The 15857-nt window shown below is 30.9% G+C and overlaps 1 protein-coding gene across 7 annotated transcripts in view; it reads right to left on the bottom strand.

Moving 5' to 3' along the window:
* Positions 1-2301: 2301 nt before the first annotated feature.
* The window catches only part of LOC143048417 (transient receptor potential cation channel subfamily A member 1 homolog), a 56088-nt gene continuing 42532 nt past the window's right edge, over positions 2302-15857 (bottom strand). For 6 of the 7 annotated variants that reach the window (XM_076222096.1, XM_076222098.1, XM_076222099.1 and 3 more), the window contains 11 exons: positions 15038-15159; positions 14642-14794; positions 13812-13909; positions 13133-13302; positions 11454-11598; positions 10971-11102; positions 9774-9974; positions 6744-6953; positions 5843-5911; positions 4721-4900; positions 2302-4302 (listed from right to left, as the gene is read on the bottom strand). In XM_076222096.1, the coding sequence (XP_076078211.1) occupies positions 4111-4302; positions 4721-4900; positions 5843-5911; positions 6744-6953; positions 9774-9974; positions 10971-11102; positions 11454-11598; positions 13133-13302; positions 13812-13909; positions 14642-14794; positions 15038-15159 (1672 nt within the window). In that variant the 3' untranslated portion in view covers positions 2302-4110. The remainder of the gene's footprint in view (positions 4303-4720; positions 4901-5842; positions 5912-6743; positions 6954-9773; positions 9975-10970; positions 11103-11453; positions 11599-13132; positions 13303-13811; positions 13910-14641; positions 14795-15037; positions 15160-15857) is intronic. The other variant, XM_076222097.1, reaches the window with a different exon arrangement.

The raw sequence follows: 15857 nt of genomic DNA, 5'->3' as shown, positions 1-15857 counted from the left end.
AAATAATGAATTGGTCAGCATAAAAAACTGTAAAATTATATCTATAAAAAAAATGGTCTTCCTATTTAAAACACTTCACAAATTGTATCTACAAGCTTTTCCTTTGTTTGACAGTATTTCTCTGTTCCTTATATTTTGGCACCGCATAACTCTCAATATCTTTATTCTTATTTTTGATCTTCATTCTGCCGTTTCAGCAGATTATTTTTCATTCTTTTGAAACCATCCAAACCTTCAGGTAATTGTACACAAATTGTCAATATGACTTTTTATGCAAGTGTTAATATTCATATATTTTCATTTTTTCTAGGTTATATCTTTATGACATAAGGAATAATATACAATGTATTATAACAGTGATGAATAGATATTATTAAATTAAAGAAATAGCACTAATTACAATTATGAAAATGAACACAACATAAGTCATTAAATTTTAAACTATAGTAAATATGTCAATAATATTCTCTAGGATTTTTAATTTTCTTTTTATCTGTCAGAACAAAATTTGAAAATTGTCAACTAATTTTAGTAACTATAACTTCAACAACTGTCTATTATGATACTGATACAATCAAACAGATTATATTTTTCTGTTTACAATTATTAAACTAAAATTTACATATCCACACATAGAAAGAAAATACAACCATAACAGATAGGAACAACCTTCATATACAATAAACCTAAATAGTTTATATGGTAAGTCTGTGCTTTTTGTTTATATAACATGAAATGAAAGAACTTGCAAGACTTGCTTAAAGTAAAGTTGTATCTTTCATTCAATTATGCATAAGAAAAATTGAGCAAATAAATTGACCTGAATGAAAAGTATGAATCTATGTTTGGTTTGGAGAAAAATACTACTTTCTTGTTTCAAAACATGCATGGGTGGCACAAATATTGTGATACCAATACACATAAAATCTTGGATATAAAAAATATGACTTGAATATTTAAAGATATAAAAATTTATTAGAGTATGAACTATATGATAAAATTGAAATAAATCAACTCTTAAGCAAGTAGATACTGTTTTAAATTTTCATACAAGTATATCAAAGACTTGTTAAAGTCGCCGTCACGTAAAATTGGCACCATGTTTTTTGTCAAAATTTTCTTAAATATCGACCGCGTTTACTAAAGATCATGTTTTTCAATTAGTGGAATAAAAATCCTGTCCAAATATCCACTACTGTCCTACCTTTTATTGTGATTGCACTGTATAATCCTGACCTTCACATTTTTCAAGATTATTTACATTGTAAAACCGCCATCTTGGTTTCTATGAGGATCCCTTATTCCATAACATTCGTTACTCTCCGGTAATATCATTGTCATTGATGATACAATTTCCCGCGCTTTTTTACGTAAAGATGACGAAAAGCTCCGAGAGACACAAGAAAATGGAGAGCACGTGGAACTCCACGGCAACACTTCCGATAATAACAATGTCGGATTCCACCATACAAAATTATCTTGGATTATGTGAAGGTCAGGATTATACAGTGCAAACACAATAAAAGGTAGGACAGTAGTGGATATTTGGACAGGATTTTTATTCCGCTAATTGAAAAACATGATCTTCAGTAAACGCGGTCGATATTTAAGAAAAAATTAACAAAAAACATGGTGCCAATTTTAAGTGACGGCGACTATACATTTGAGTAGGTTTGATAAGGCCTCAATATGGACTTTTTCTAAATAAAATTTCTGGATTTATTATCAATATTACAAATGATCATAGTTTAAACAATGACTAAATAGAAAATGATGAAGACAGGTCAATTTCCATTCAAAATTACGGAATCTAGATATACCCTGATTTACCTATTAGTAAAGTTATTAGCATTTGTCTACCAGAAAAAAATATATTTGACAGAAATTTTCAAATTTCTTGAAACATTGTTTCATAAGTTTATAAAAAATATTGGTAGTAACAAAAGTACTTTAGAGGGATCTTAGAATACTCTATGAATCCTCAATAGGATACTTTAAATTACGTATCCTTAATATAAAAGTTCTGCACAAATCATAGTACATCCAGTATTTTAAAGAACTTTCACAATAAGTATACTAATGGGCATGTTTTCAACTTGATTTCTTTATTAATATCATCTGGTGACATAAGCACATTATAATAAAAATGATTCAATTACTTGCAATAATAGAAATTAAGTAAGACACAATATTTAGTATGCACTGGTACATATATACATACGTAAGAGTACATAAACACACATAACACTTATCTATACACATATAAGACATTTCTAAACATTTTACAAATAAGTATTTAGCTTACATTAGCAGTACAGTAGACTCCGGCCAATCGGATACCCAAAATGTCAGCTAAAAATATCCGATTGTCCGATATATTCAATTAGCCGATGAACGTATATTCCTCCAATTTTTCTTTCAAAATTGACAGACACAACCCTAAGATACCTATAGCTATTATAGCTGCTTTATTAATGGAAATTTGTAACTAATCTCATTGTTTTTTCAGGTACAAGTTCGGATAATTCGGTTGATTGAGTAACAGATCGATCAGTTGATAATAATGTATTTTGTTTATCTGTCAGTCTATTGATTATTAATTATGTGTTGATTATCTGAATAAAATATGTACCATTTAATTAATGTGATTTGTTGTTTTTGCGTGATTTGTTTCATTAGTGTGTTAAAACAGGTAAAAGCTAAAAATAGCTATGAATTCTCGGAAGTAGGCCACAGGTAAATTCTATTAATAGCTACAAATTCATGCTGACTATAAACTTCTAACTGTACTCGGATCTAATTTTCTACAGTTTTTTATTTATGAAACCCATTTCCAATTTCAAGTAATACAACTATGTTTATGATTATAAAATTGGGCATCAAGATGAGTAAAATTAATTTTGCTTTTCTATCTTATCTGTCGTGGTTCAAAATAAAAGGCTGATATTATGTAAATTAGGAAAGTACAAGTTACATAATTCTATTTCACCTGGGACATGCTATTGACACACGATTCCTTGTTTTTACACGGGACTTCTATATATTTTAATAAATTGTTGAGAAAGAGGTACAGTTCATTCATATTTAATAAATATTGATGAACATCACGCACAGTTTATCATTTCTGTTGTGTCATTGTTTGTGAAGTAAATGATAACGATCACATTTGGATAAACACAACAAACACATCTTGGGCAGAATATAATATCAAATTCATAAAATAAACAAGACAATAAGAAAAAATATGCTTTATTTGACTATGAAAGATCGTTTTTATTAATAAAATGAAACATTTCTGTACTGAAGTTTTCTTAAACTTCGTAATGGCGTAACTTCCGGCTTCATTTCCTGTAAAAAAAAGTATAAAATTATTTCAAAATATTCGATTGTACATGGTTTTCACACATTTTCCATGAATATTTCTATCCAATTAGCCGATATATTCTAATAACCGATATTCGATTATCCGATGTATTTTGACTGAAATGTATCGGGAATGGTTCTGTGTTTTGAAATAATATTACAATAGCCGATATATTCGATTAACCGATATCCGATTAGGTGGAGTCTACTGTATATGTTTCTATTGAATTTGATTTGTAAAATACTATATACTAAATATTAGTAAGTTAATATTGAAGTTTAACCACATAATACATTGTGCCTGAAATTCCAATCTTCATAATATTTTTTTTCTGGACATATTAAATGTGCTAATAAAAATAACCATGGATTGTCTTAGATAGTTTCAGATGTGCTGGAATGGAAAAAGCAAGAGGTTCAAAATTAATGATCCCACTTCTACCCATCTCAATTTTCAATTGTTCTCCCATTTTCATCAAAAACTAAAGGGAAATTAAAGTACAACCTTTGTACTTTTTCTGAAATTTTTCTTCAATATGAAGAAAGTTCCAAATTGTTCATTTACTAATAAAAAATTATGGGTGAAACAGAAATATATAGAAGTTTTCACAATACTTTTTACCTATTTGTAAGTCTCTACCAATTTCTTTTACGTTTCTAGATGGATTTTTGTTATTCGATTAGTAATAATATACATAAAACCAATATCTATCTACCATGGTTCATTTACAGACTAAAACAACATGTTTAAATGAGTTGTAAGTTTTCAGTGTCCTGGAAATCCTCCTCTTCAAATCCTACACCTTCTTTCTTCAGTAATGCCAATATCATGCTCTCTAACTTATTGTTCTGAGCCTGGATGTCTTTAATATTGGATTTTAACTTCTTCACATCTTTCTGTAGGTGGTCTTGACTTTCTTGTAGTTTTTCTATCTCATCCTATAAAATGTATTCAAACTTGGTGTAGAACAAATATGATGACATTACCAAATCCACAATTATAAAGTGTTTAAAAGAATGCTTTTGATTTCTAAAAGAATGAAATTATTAGAATAATGTTTATAAAATGATACTAGTACTCCATTTGGGGGGGGGGGGGGGGGGTAACAATAATAATTTTTGGGGTGGGGATTATTTTTTTCATAATTGTTTACTTCTTTTCCTTAAAATTTCTATTTTTAAATTGATAATTTCTGATTTATAAATAAAAGTGTAATTCTTCATCTGAATCTCTTGTAATCTTTTTTCCTCTTAGTCTTTTTTTTTCAAATTTTACATTTAATTTTACTTTAAGAAATACAACTTGCAGTTTTAAAATAATGAAACAGAAAACACTGCTTCATCAAATATATCTTACCAATTCTGGGCTCAAAGCCTTAGAAATAGCAGCAGAAGACAAATCCCCAGCTTCAATTGCTGAGAGCTTTTTCAGTGGATTCAATGATCTTTCGTTCGGCCTGATTTTTTGCTTTTGAATAACAAATCTTCTTCTTATAAATTCAGGCACAAGTCTTTCCACATCTAGAGCCAGTTCAACCTAAAACATTCAATATTTGTACTTGTCATGGCCATGCATTTACACTGATTTTCTATATAAAGAGAAACATAATAAACATGCCATATTATTAAACCTTACATATATTTCAAACAATTTTATTGGGTGAAACGTTATCATTTGACATGGAATAATTCAATTAATTTTCATTCAATTGCAAGGAAGGATGAATAACCCTTAAAATTTACACCAGCATTGAATAACCCTATTATTCACCTGTGAATAACCTTTTGAGTTTGTTGATTTGTACTTGAGTTACCTCCCATGAAAATGACGTCACAGACGTAAATAAACAAAATGGCAGCATTCAACAGTTACACTGGACGAGGAAATAAAGGCATTGGATATGAATAGAGCTGAGAGTGCCAGCAGCCAATAATATCTCTTATAAACGGTCCTTTTCAGGGCCATCAATATTTTACAAAAAGATTCTACTTTTGTTGTAAATTCAAGAAATTCGAACACAAATGTATTTTCAAACATCAGTCTGTGTGCTATGTTAAAAATAAATTTATTATTAAAAATATAGACACTATAGTAAATGCACTTCCTCTGTAAGTTCGGTATAATAAAACAATTGTGGCCCCTTAGAATCAATGAATATCCAAAATTGTCAGCCCTAAAAAAGTTATTTCACTTTGGGCTGCGCCCTCAATGAAATAACCTTCTCGTGTTGACAATTTTGGATATTCACCTTTTCAACGGCCCATAATTGTATAATATATTTCACTACTGATCACATGAAAAAAGGTTCATCAGATCAAAACTTTTTCTAATAAAAGTGACTCATACATAATGAATGATGCCAGATTTGTTTAATATTTTTTACAGTTAAAAATTTAACTTCGAATTTTAGGAACAAAAAAAAAGATTTAACTATAACAAAAGTTTAATTAGTAAGCAGGGTGACCCTTGTAATATAACCTGCATAGCCATTCTCTTTAATGCTGCTTGTTCCTGTACTGCCTTAATGTCATCTACAGCCAAACCAACCTATAATATTAACAAACATGAAGATTTGGAATATAAATGGAGGATCAGATATCACATCGGTAATTTGACAGCTCTTATTGTTATTTTTATATATGAATAACATGTTTACATTTGTTTTCGCAAAGCATTCTGCAAGGAAACAAACCTTTGCTTCTTGATAGTGGGATTAAAATGTTGTTTGAAAAGTCTGATCCAGACATTTTTAATTTTAGTTTCTTGTGTATAATTCGGAGTTTAGTATGACGTCCATTATAACTGTACTAGTATACATATTTTTAGGGGCCAGCTGAAGGACACCTACGGGTGCAGGAATTCTCGCTACATTGAAGACCCATTGGTGGCCTTTGGCTGTTGTCTGCTCTATGGTCGGGTTGTTGTCACTTTGACACATTCCCCATTTCCTTTCTGAATTTTGTGAAAAGATATAAGCTTCACTCCCTTTTGGATATGTGCATTTCCATCCCTAAATATAAATCCCAGGCCAAAACAGGAGGAAAACAATAGGAGTAGGGAAGGTTCATTTACAACTGAATAATTTAATTTAAACATACATAATATTAGCAGAAGCTTTGTCTAGTTTATGTTGCCTTGCTGACTCTAGCCACGAATAAATATGGCAACCAAGCATCTATAGGAAAAAAAACTTGGCACAAGCTGTAGCTTTCAATTACACAAAAAATCAACATAAATCAGAAAGACATTGAGTTGATCTGAAAAACAATACGATATTTTTCTTTCTGTTATTGGTTATAATTAAAGCAATGGATGTACAAGTTAAATTATATAAACTATATGAAAGCAGTGTAAACGAAATGATAAGTTTGATTCTTACCAGTAAGTTCATGATGATGATGGACATGATCACCATGAAGACAACAAACAACACATAAGTTATTGGTTCTTGGAATACAATGCTACGATAATCATAACTAGCACTTGATGGATCACGAAACTGGTCGTTAAAAATAGAATCATATTCAAATTCTCCTATCATCATTACGGTTGTCTTCATCAATGATTGCCACACTGAGGCAAATGGTTCCTAAAATATAAATAAAATTTTACTAATATAATACTGTTTAATTTTTAAGTCATCAAGACCTATTTTTTAGACATGACCAATCATTATAACTTCTTGGTTTCAGTAATGACAATTCTTAATACCCAAGAAGATGTGCAATGAATCCTTTTATATCACTTCATTTATTTAACTATGTTCACAAATTGGAATTATTCTGACAGTAAAATCTGTGTGTAAATGGGATTTTTTTTTTAGGAACAATACCTTTGTTAAAACAGCAACACATGCATTTCCTCTAAAAAGGTTTACCTAGCATAGTCTTTTTAATATTGATTCATACATTTAAATTATATCTAAATTAGAAAAAGTCTAAATGGAAAGCAAACCTTCAAAATATTTTGAACAGCTTGCACTTGCACAATAATGTATCTACATTTGTGCTAATGACACTAGTTTCAATTATAATTCACATGCTCAGAACAACAGCAAAATCTAAGGATAGATTTTTGCTTCTTTAACCCTCTTGCTGCCAAAGGGACATTTATGGCTTCTACACACAAATCTTGTTGATTGTGTAGAACGTCAAAGGTCCATGGTAACGTCACAATACTCAGGGGCACCGACAACGTCAAGAGACGGCGCCAAAAGGACGATTTAGGCGGGAAAGAAGCAAGCTGAATAAAAAAATGCATGAAAAGTATACTTTAAACGGATGTCAAGATATTATACAGGATCATAAGCTTGTTAGTACTATTATACCAACTTATTTAAGGTATTTACTAATTATCTAGCTCGTCATTTTCATGTAAAATGTTGCATTCTTTCGAGAAATTTGTTTTACGTTTTTTTCGTACATCTTTCAATCAGATTATCTCATATAATAATCGTATTCCTAATAGATAATCATAAAAAAGGTAACTGGTATACTTGATTACGCGAAATATTTATATTCAGTCACAATACACGCTTTATTTAAGAGAACTGGATAATTTACCTTTAGGGCTCAAATGTCGCGATTGAAATCTCAGTTAGTTTTTTTTTTTTTTTTTTTTTTTTTTTTTTTGTGAAAGTACACACATGTTAACCGATGTACTTGTATTGCAATACGACATTTCAATACATTTTAAACCCGTTTCATCATGGAAGCACTGACCTAAAAATATTTATTTTCATTCGAAAAGGGGATGTTAAATTAGTAGTAGACACAATGATTTCTCCTATCATATATATATAATCGATATCCTTTCCCAGTGGGAACCCTTTTTTTCTGGCATTCATCACAGATCTTTTACTTTGTTGGACCCAATGAGCAATAGATTTATTGTATATTGAATTTCAGACGTCCTTTGTATTGCATGACTGAAATATTTGCCACTGAACGTTGAGAAGAGAACAATTTATCAATTAACATATTTTAAAGATATTCCGTGTATGTCAATTACAGTTTGTACTTTATCATAGTAAATATGAAAATGAAGTATTAATGATTCAGGTTTAACCCCGCCACATTATTTATGTATGTGCCTGTCCCAAGTCAGGAGCCTGTATATTTAGTGGTTGTCGTTTGTTTATGTGTTACATATTTGTTTTTCGTTCATTTTTTTACATAAATAAGGCCGTTAGTTTTCTCGTTTGAATTGTTTTACATTGTCTTATCGGGGCCTTTTATAGCTGACTATGCGGTATGGGCTTTGCTCATTGTTGAAGGCCATACGGTGACCTATAGTTGTTAATGTCTGTGTCATTTTGGTCTTTTGTGGATAGTTGTCTCATTGGCAATCATACCACTTCTTCTTTTTTATATTACTTGTAGACAATAGCAATTCATTTTAGAGAGTTTCTTCCCTTGTTTTTACTATGTTGTTTTTGTTATTCTCTAAAACATTTTGAGCAATTAGCGGTCAACAAAATGATAATAAACATGATTAAAAAATAAGCAAATGGAATATGGATAATAATTTTTATAAAAAAATATTTCCTCGCTTACCGAAACAAGGATTGAAATTAAAATTTTAATCTGCCACGTTTGATACTTTACAACCAGAAGTAGTTCATAGAATTATAAAACAGCTGCTCGGAGATTTTATTTATTTTTATTTGTACACGTTTTGTTTTTATTTTTATTTTCATAGGGTGCCGATGTTTTGCCGTTTATATAATGATTTGGGAGATTTTTTTTATGATATTTACCTATTATACCAAGGTTTACTAACCTAATAAAAAATGAGAATAAATATATTTAAGTATTTCATATGCATGTGGTTAAGAATCCTTTATGCATTTCACTTGACAAAGATAAAACAAGGTCGCCTTCAAAGCTATTATAGCAATTGGTATATCATTTTCCACTTCATTTTCCCTTTATTTTAAGACAAGAAAGATACAAAAAAGAATATTTCAAGGTTATAAAAGTTGTATTTTTAATTAATGTTGTATTAAAAAACATCGTTTATGACAATTTTAGAGCAATAACTTCCGTAAAATTACTTAAACATTGCTTTTCATAATTACGGCTACATTGACGCGGGAAAAACTATGGACGGCGGGAAAGCGCAGTTCTACAGAGAGGCACAAGTTTTGCAACGTCACAGATAAGAAACGTCAAGATGCTTTTGGCGCGACATAGCAAGAAAAAAACTCGGCAGCAAGAGGGTTAAAGTGGATACACTGTATAGTTGGTAAAATGGTCCTCAAAACTACATTACAATTGTAGTGTGAATTGACATCTGTTATTGGTTTGTAGGACATGTAATTAATTGTTGTTGTTTATTTATAAACTTCATACTTATACATAATAAACCTTTAACAACCAAATTTTTCATAACTACACGAAATAATTACCTGATTTTGTAGTAATGTATAAAATCCCAAAGCGAAGGCCACAATGAATAAGACGAAAACAACGAAGAACTGTATGAATGTATTAAGGATGTCCTTGAACATCACAACATAGATTCCTAACGCTGGAAACTTCTGTAAAAACAACACCAATTCTATCCAGGCTAGAAATATAGATGTAGCTCCCAATGACCATTGCCAGTCCTGTCAATTATAAAATATTACAATTAAAAAACTTCATTCAAAAATAATATGAAGCATATACTTGATGGTTCATGATTTCAACCTGATATCTCAAAACTTGTTGGCCTATAAAAATAGTTATATATTTGTGGTGGTATATTCTTCAACATTGTTTTACTTGTACTCATGTTATGGTAGTGTTATCTGTTTAACAAGTATTTGAGACGAGGATGAATGAATGTTTAATGTCCAATTGCATATATATATAAATACATATTAAAGACAAGAGCATGTAAATGTCATAATTATATACACCCTGCTCTGTACTTGATCAACACTTTGAGCTTAATTCTTAAACTGAAAGTTCACTAGGTGAAAGCCTACAAGAAGACATGTCATCCTTCACAGAGATATTATCCTGAAAAACAGTGATCCAGTCTTTGCTCTTACATCTTTACATCATATGTTCAGGAGAGAAGCAGCAACTACTAAGTCTTTTGTTTGATCAAGCAAAGAATCAAATGCTTGCATGACCTCCCACACTTGTGCAAGATTCCTACCAGGAAACCACCTAGGAGGTCCCAGTATTGTTGAATTAGGTGATTTTTCAGCACTGCTCTTTATTGTACATGTATGTTGGTCTATGAAATTTTAGTTATTTCACAGACGGAAATTAAAAAGAGAAAGGTTGATGGTAAAAAAACAAATTGTTTAACCATGTCTTCCTATAAGAATGAACCTCAGCAATGATTGTCTTTAATAATTTTTACTGTTTCTTTTCCCTTTCAGAAGTTTGTAGCTATGGTATATATTTGATATATTTGTTTACCAAGTTCATTTGGTCTAGACACCAAGTAAATTAGTGCTTCATACATATCACATTGATAGTTGTCAATTGCTGAAGGCAGTATATTGACTCTAAAAATCTTTTGATATTTTTGTTGTTAAATTCTGTTTAATTGATGTACACTCAATATCTCTTTTGATTTACTGAATTTTATAAGCACAATTACTTACTTCTCTAAAACCAGTATCTCGCTGACAGGTTTTGAAATCAATCACCAACAGCAAGGCACAAATATAGGTCACCCATTCTATCAGATTCTCCCAACCTAAATATTGCAGTTTGGCCTGGTACACTTGGAGCAGCTGAAATCACATATTTACATACAGTATTAAAATTGTTACAACAGAAACAAATTTAAAAGGTATGAAAGAGGATGGTTTTTTCATGTATCAATTCTTACAAAAAGGTATACATAAGGTATATACATAAACTATCTGTTCAGTCAATTCATAGTTCTAAGTTGAAATAGACATCAATTCATAATATAACTTCTACATTTTAAAATCTTTATGTTTCCTATGTTCTCATTCAGAAATGGGCACTGAACATTCTTGTTAAAACTCATAAAGGTAGAAATGATGCTTTGAAGTTATATCTATCAAGGTTCTATTTGCATGAAAAGCAAACTTCACTCTAAATATCTACAAACTAACCTCTCTTAACAGATTCCATGCAGCCAAAGCCATGATGACATACTTTCCAATCCTAGCAAACAACGGTTGATCATAGTCTTTGTCTCTAGTGTTTGCAAGGTTCACCATATCACACGTGTTATTCCCTGCACCAAGTTCTAATTCACTACAATTAAACAACAAATAAGTTATCAATTAGAAATACATCTTAATTAAACCTAAAACAAGAGTGCACACACTGAAATGTCTCGCCTTCTTTACTAATCATTGATATTATGTTGATAGTCCTAAGTATAAAGCTTTACTACAACTGTCACATAAACTTAACATTAACCAAGATAGCTAAACAAAGACCAATGAACCATGAAAATGAGGTCAAGGTCAGATGAACCATGCCAGGCAGACATGTACAGCTAACAAAGCTTCCATACAACAAATATAGTTGACCTATTACTTATAGTTTAAGAAAAATAGACCAAAACACAAAAACTTAACACTGTGCAATGAACCGTGCAATTGAGGTCATGGTCAAATAAACCTGCGGGACTGACATATTGATCATAATATATTTCCATACACAAAATATAGCTGACCTTTGGCATATAATATTGGATAAAAAGACCAAAACTTAAAAACTTAACTTTGACCACTGAACCATGAAAATGAGGTCAAGGTCAGATGACATCTGCCCGCTAGACATGTACACCTTACAATCATTCCATACAACAAATATAGTAGACCTATTGCATAAAGTATGAGAAAAATAGACCAAAACACAAAAACTTAACTATAACCACTGAACCATGAAAATGAGGTCAAGGTCAGATGACACCTGCCAGTTGGACATGTACACCTTCCAGTCCTTCCATACACCAAATATACTAGCCCTACTGCTTATAGTATCTGAGATATGGACTTGACCACCAAAACTTAACCTTGTTCACTGATCCATGAAATGAGGTCGAGGTCAAGTGAAAACTGTCTGACAAGCATGAGGGCCTTGCAAGGTACGCACATACCAAATATAGTTATCCTATTACTTATAATAAGAGAGAATTTAACATAGGATATTGGACATGTGACTGACGGAAACTTCGTAACATGAAGCATCTATATACAAAGTATGAAGCATCCAGGTCTTTCACCTTCTAAAATATAAACCTTTTAAGAAGTTAGCTAACGCCGCCGCCTTCCGTAGCCGCCGCCGCCAGATCACTATCCCTATGTTGAGCTTTCTGCAACAAAAGTTGCAGGCTCGACAACAACATCAATCAGTATCATTATATAAAACATAGCCCAATTCTGAATCTTCTTTAAAATAACACCTGAACTATAAGTGTGTGTATTTCACGGAAAAAGATAATATACTGTTAATTCAGAAATGGTGTGTGTGCACTTGTTATTGTAATGGCAGGATGGGTTTTTCTATTTTGAATTCACTAGAGAATTAAAAGTTGCAGGTCAATCTTGTTAACTGTTTCATAAAATTTTGTTCCAACTCGATGATCAAATGACTTACAATTCTATTTCTAACATTTCTCCACCAATAAAATTTCATTATTCGACAAAAAAGTCTGAAAAAGCTGTTCATTTTAAGTTTGAAAATTTAGCTGTCTTCAGTGGAGAAATATCAAATGACACTTGTAATGCAGTGGTAGGATCTATATATACAACCCCTTTGAAAAACTAGATGAACTTACTATACAAAAGGAGGTTTAGTTTCTACAATATATCCTGTCAAAAAAGTCAGGAAAACAGAATAAATGAAGAAGTTGATGTAGTAGAAGACTCGACCAAAACTGTTCCATTTGTGCTTCAGTAAAGCTGTTACCAGTGGGTGAGCTAACAAATCTTCTCGTTTAGATGTCACCTGAAAAATATAATAATTATTTAATAATTTATTCACAATACTGACTTCAAAAGTTAATTGCACAGATAGACATAGATGCATTTAAAATAAAAATATACAAAATCGAGAATATATATAGTAAATACATAATTTTTTGGCAACCTTAAGTAAGTCAATATTTTAAAACAGTAGATACTGATATATATATAGGGCAACAGCTATCACTGATGCAGATATTAGATATGAAGGTAGAAATGTTTTTTGAAACACTTGATTCTTTTTTCATGTATAAAAAAAAATTATTTAACCATGAGGCTGTTATCTATTTAACTGATGCTGGAGGAGAGATGATCAAGTAAACCAATTCTGTGAGTTTTAATTTTCTTTAGAACTTTGAAAGAATTATAAGTATAAGGAAACTACTTTATTATGGGTGATGGAGGTTTATAAAAAGTGCCTCCTATCCCACCATGCCTATAATCGTGAACGTCCTTTAGTTTGATTCATGTTTTTCCAAACTTCAACCTTACCATTATCATCAATGGGTGATTTTTCTTCATCTCCCCAGAATCTGTAGTGTAGGCTCTAGCTTTTTTCGATAGTTTGAAATCATCACCATATACACTTCCTAAAATACAATACACAAATTTACATTAGCTTCTTGGCAGGTATTGTACTGTGTATAGTGAAACAGGGCTCAACTCAATCAAAATTAAATAAGGAACAAAGAATTGTTTTGTTTAAGCATGTGTTAGGTTTATACAGATGTTTTAAGTACAAACGTTAGTATAAAAGTACTTTGGTACAAGTCCTTTTTTTTAAATAGACAGTAATAAATTAACAAATCAAAAAAGGCTAATTCTAAATAATTCAACAGCATGAGTTTCTTGAAAAAATTAAATCTATGGTTAAAATAAAAGAAAATATCTAATAACAGTAAATATAAAGATGATGAAAGATTTATAGTTCACTTTCAGTGGCTAATATTACATGCATATCAGAAAAAAATCATGCTATCAAGAGAATCCAAAATGGCATCAGATAGATTAATATTATTGATGTGATTTTGATAGTCTAGCTACATAGCTTGTCAAACAAACAGAAATATATTTAAGCTATATACTAGCAGTTTCAATATTGAACAGAACCCTAGCCTGGTATGAGCTCATTTCTATGGAGACACTAGAATACGTCACAATTTTGAGCTTAATTATAGCTGTTCAACATGTTCAATAGTAACTAAAATTATGAGGGGAAAAAAAGTTGCTAATAATTATCATTATAAATATAAATCCAAAACATATAAAGGACTGGTGAACAAGTTAAAATAAAACGCTTAGACCTTAGAAAGGAATCTCACCTGATCCAGATCCTATTTCACTGGTTCCTGGTTCAGCCCAGTTGGCATAGGTATCATCCAGAAATTCATAGTTAAACCACACTGCATAATCTTTGTGTTCAGGATTCTTCTTGTTATCTGTCATACAGCGCAAAAACACAGCCTCTGCAACATCTGGAATTTAAATTAAGTGTTGATATTTTGCAATATAAATATAATATTTTATAATGCTAAAGAAAGAAAGAAAGGGGATCACTGGTAATTGGATGAACAAATGGTCTGGAACAGGAGCAAAAACATTCATCAGTTTTCTTTTTGGTTTCATTAACTTATTTATCCTATCAACTGGTTTTTGGTCTCTTTTCGATGGAACTACTGGATTAAAACTGGCAATAACAAAATAAAAAGTAAACGTACCTGGCATTTTCTTGATCAATTTTCTCATTGGTGTTGTCCTTGAGCCGGTAGCAATGTCAATAGTTTCATTTCTTAATGCATCTTCCCAGAACACAGAATTCACTATTTCAGTAGCAACATCACTGTAACAAAACAAAACCAAAAAATTTCAGACATCTATCTAACTGACATTTTTTTTAACAAATTTACCAGCTAAATTTAACACCGAATACAGCTTTACTGGGACTTACCAGCAAGTGAATATGTTTACAGTAGACTCCACCTAATCGGATATCGGCTAAACGAATATATCGGCTATTGTAATATTATTTCAAAACACCAAACCCTTCCCTATATGTTTAACGTTAATTTTATTGTGTAATCGAATATTGGATATAAGAATATATCGGCAAATCGGATAAGAATATTCCGTAAATTTTGTAAAAAAAACTTGTACAATCAAATATTTTCAATGTTTCTGACAGGAAATGGACCCGGAAGTTACGAATTTGCAATCTTGCAGACAAGAAGATTTTGTTTTTAAATAATTAAATAAATAAAAAGCATCATTTCTTATTAAATTGTTGCCTTTATTCATTGTTTTCCTTTGTCATGTGAATTAGATGCCCTTTTACTTCAAATAGTTGGAATCTATTTATAAATTATACAAGGCTCAGTTGACCAAGAGCAGTACGTTGCTGTTGGGAGAATTTTGATTAAACTCTAAATGCTCATAGAGTGAGAAATATAATTTAAATTGAATGTACCTCCTTCTGAATAATTTATTGCAATATAAATATAAATCCTTTTGACAAGAGAAATCTGACTTTTGTCAGAAATA

This window comes from Mytilus galloprovincialis, chromosome 10 (assembly GCF_965363235.1).
Source record: "Mytilus galloprovincialis chromosome 10, xbMytGall1.hap1.1, whole genome shotgun sequence".
Taxonomy (NCBI): Eukaryota; Metazoa; Mollusca; class Bivalvia; order Mytilida; family Mytilidae; genus Mytilus; species Mytilus galloprovincialis.
This window is presented reverse-complemented; position numbering and strand designations above follow the sequence as displayed.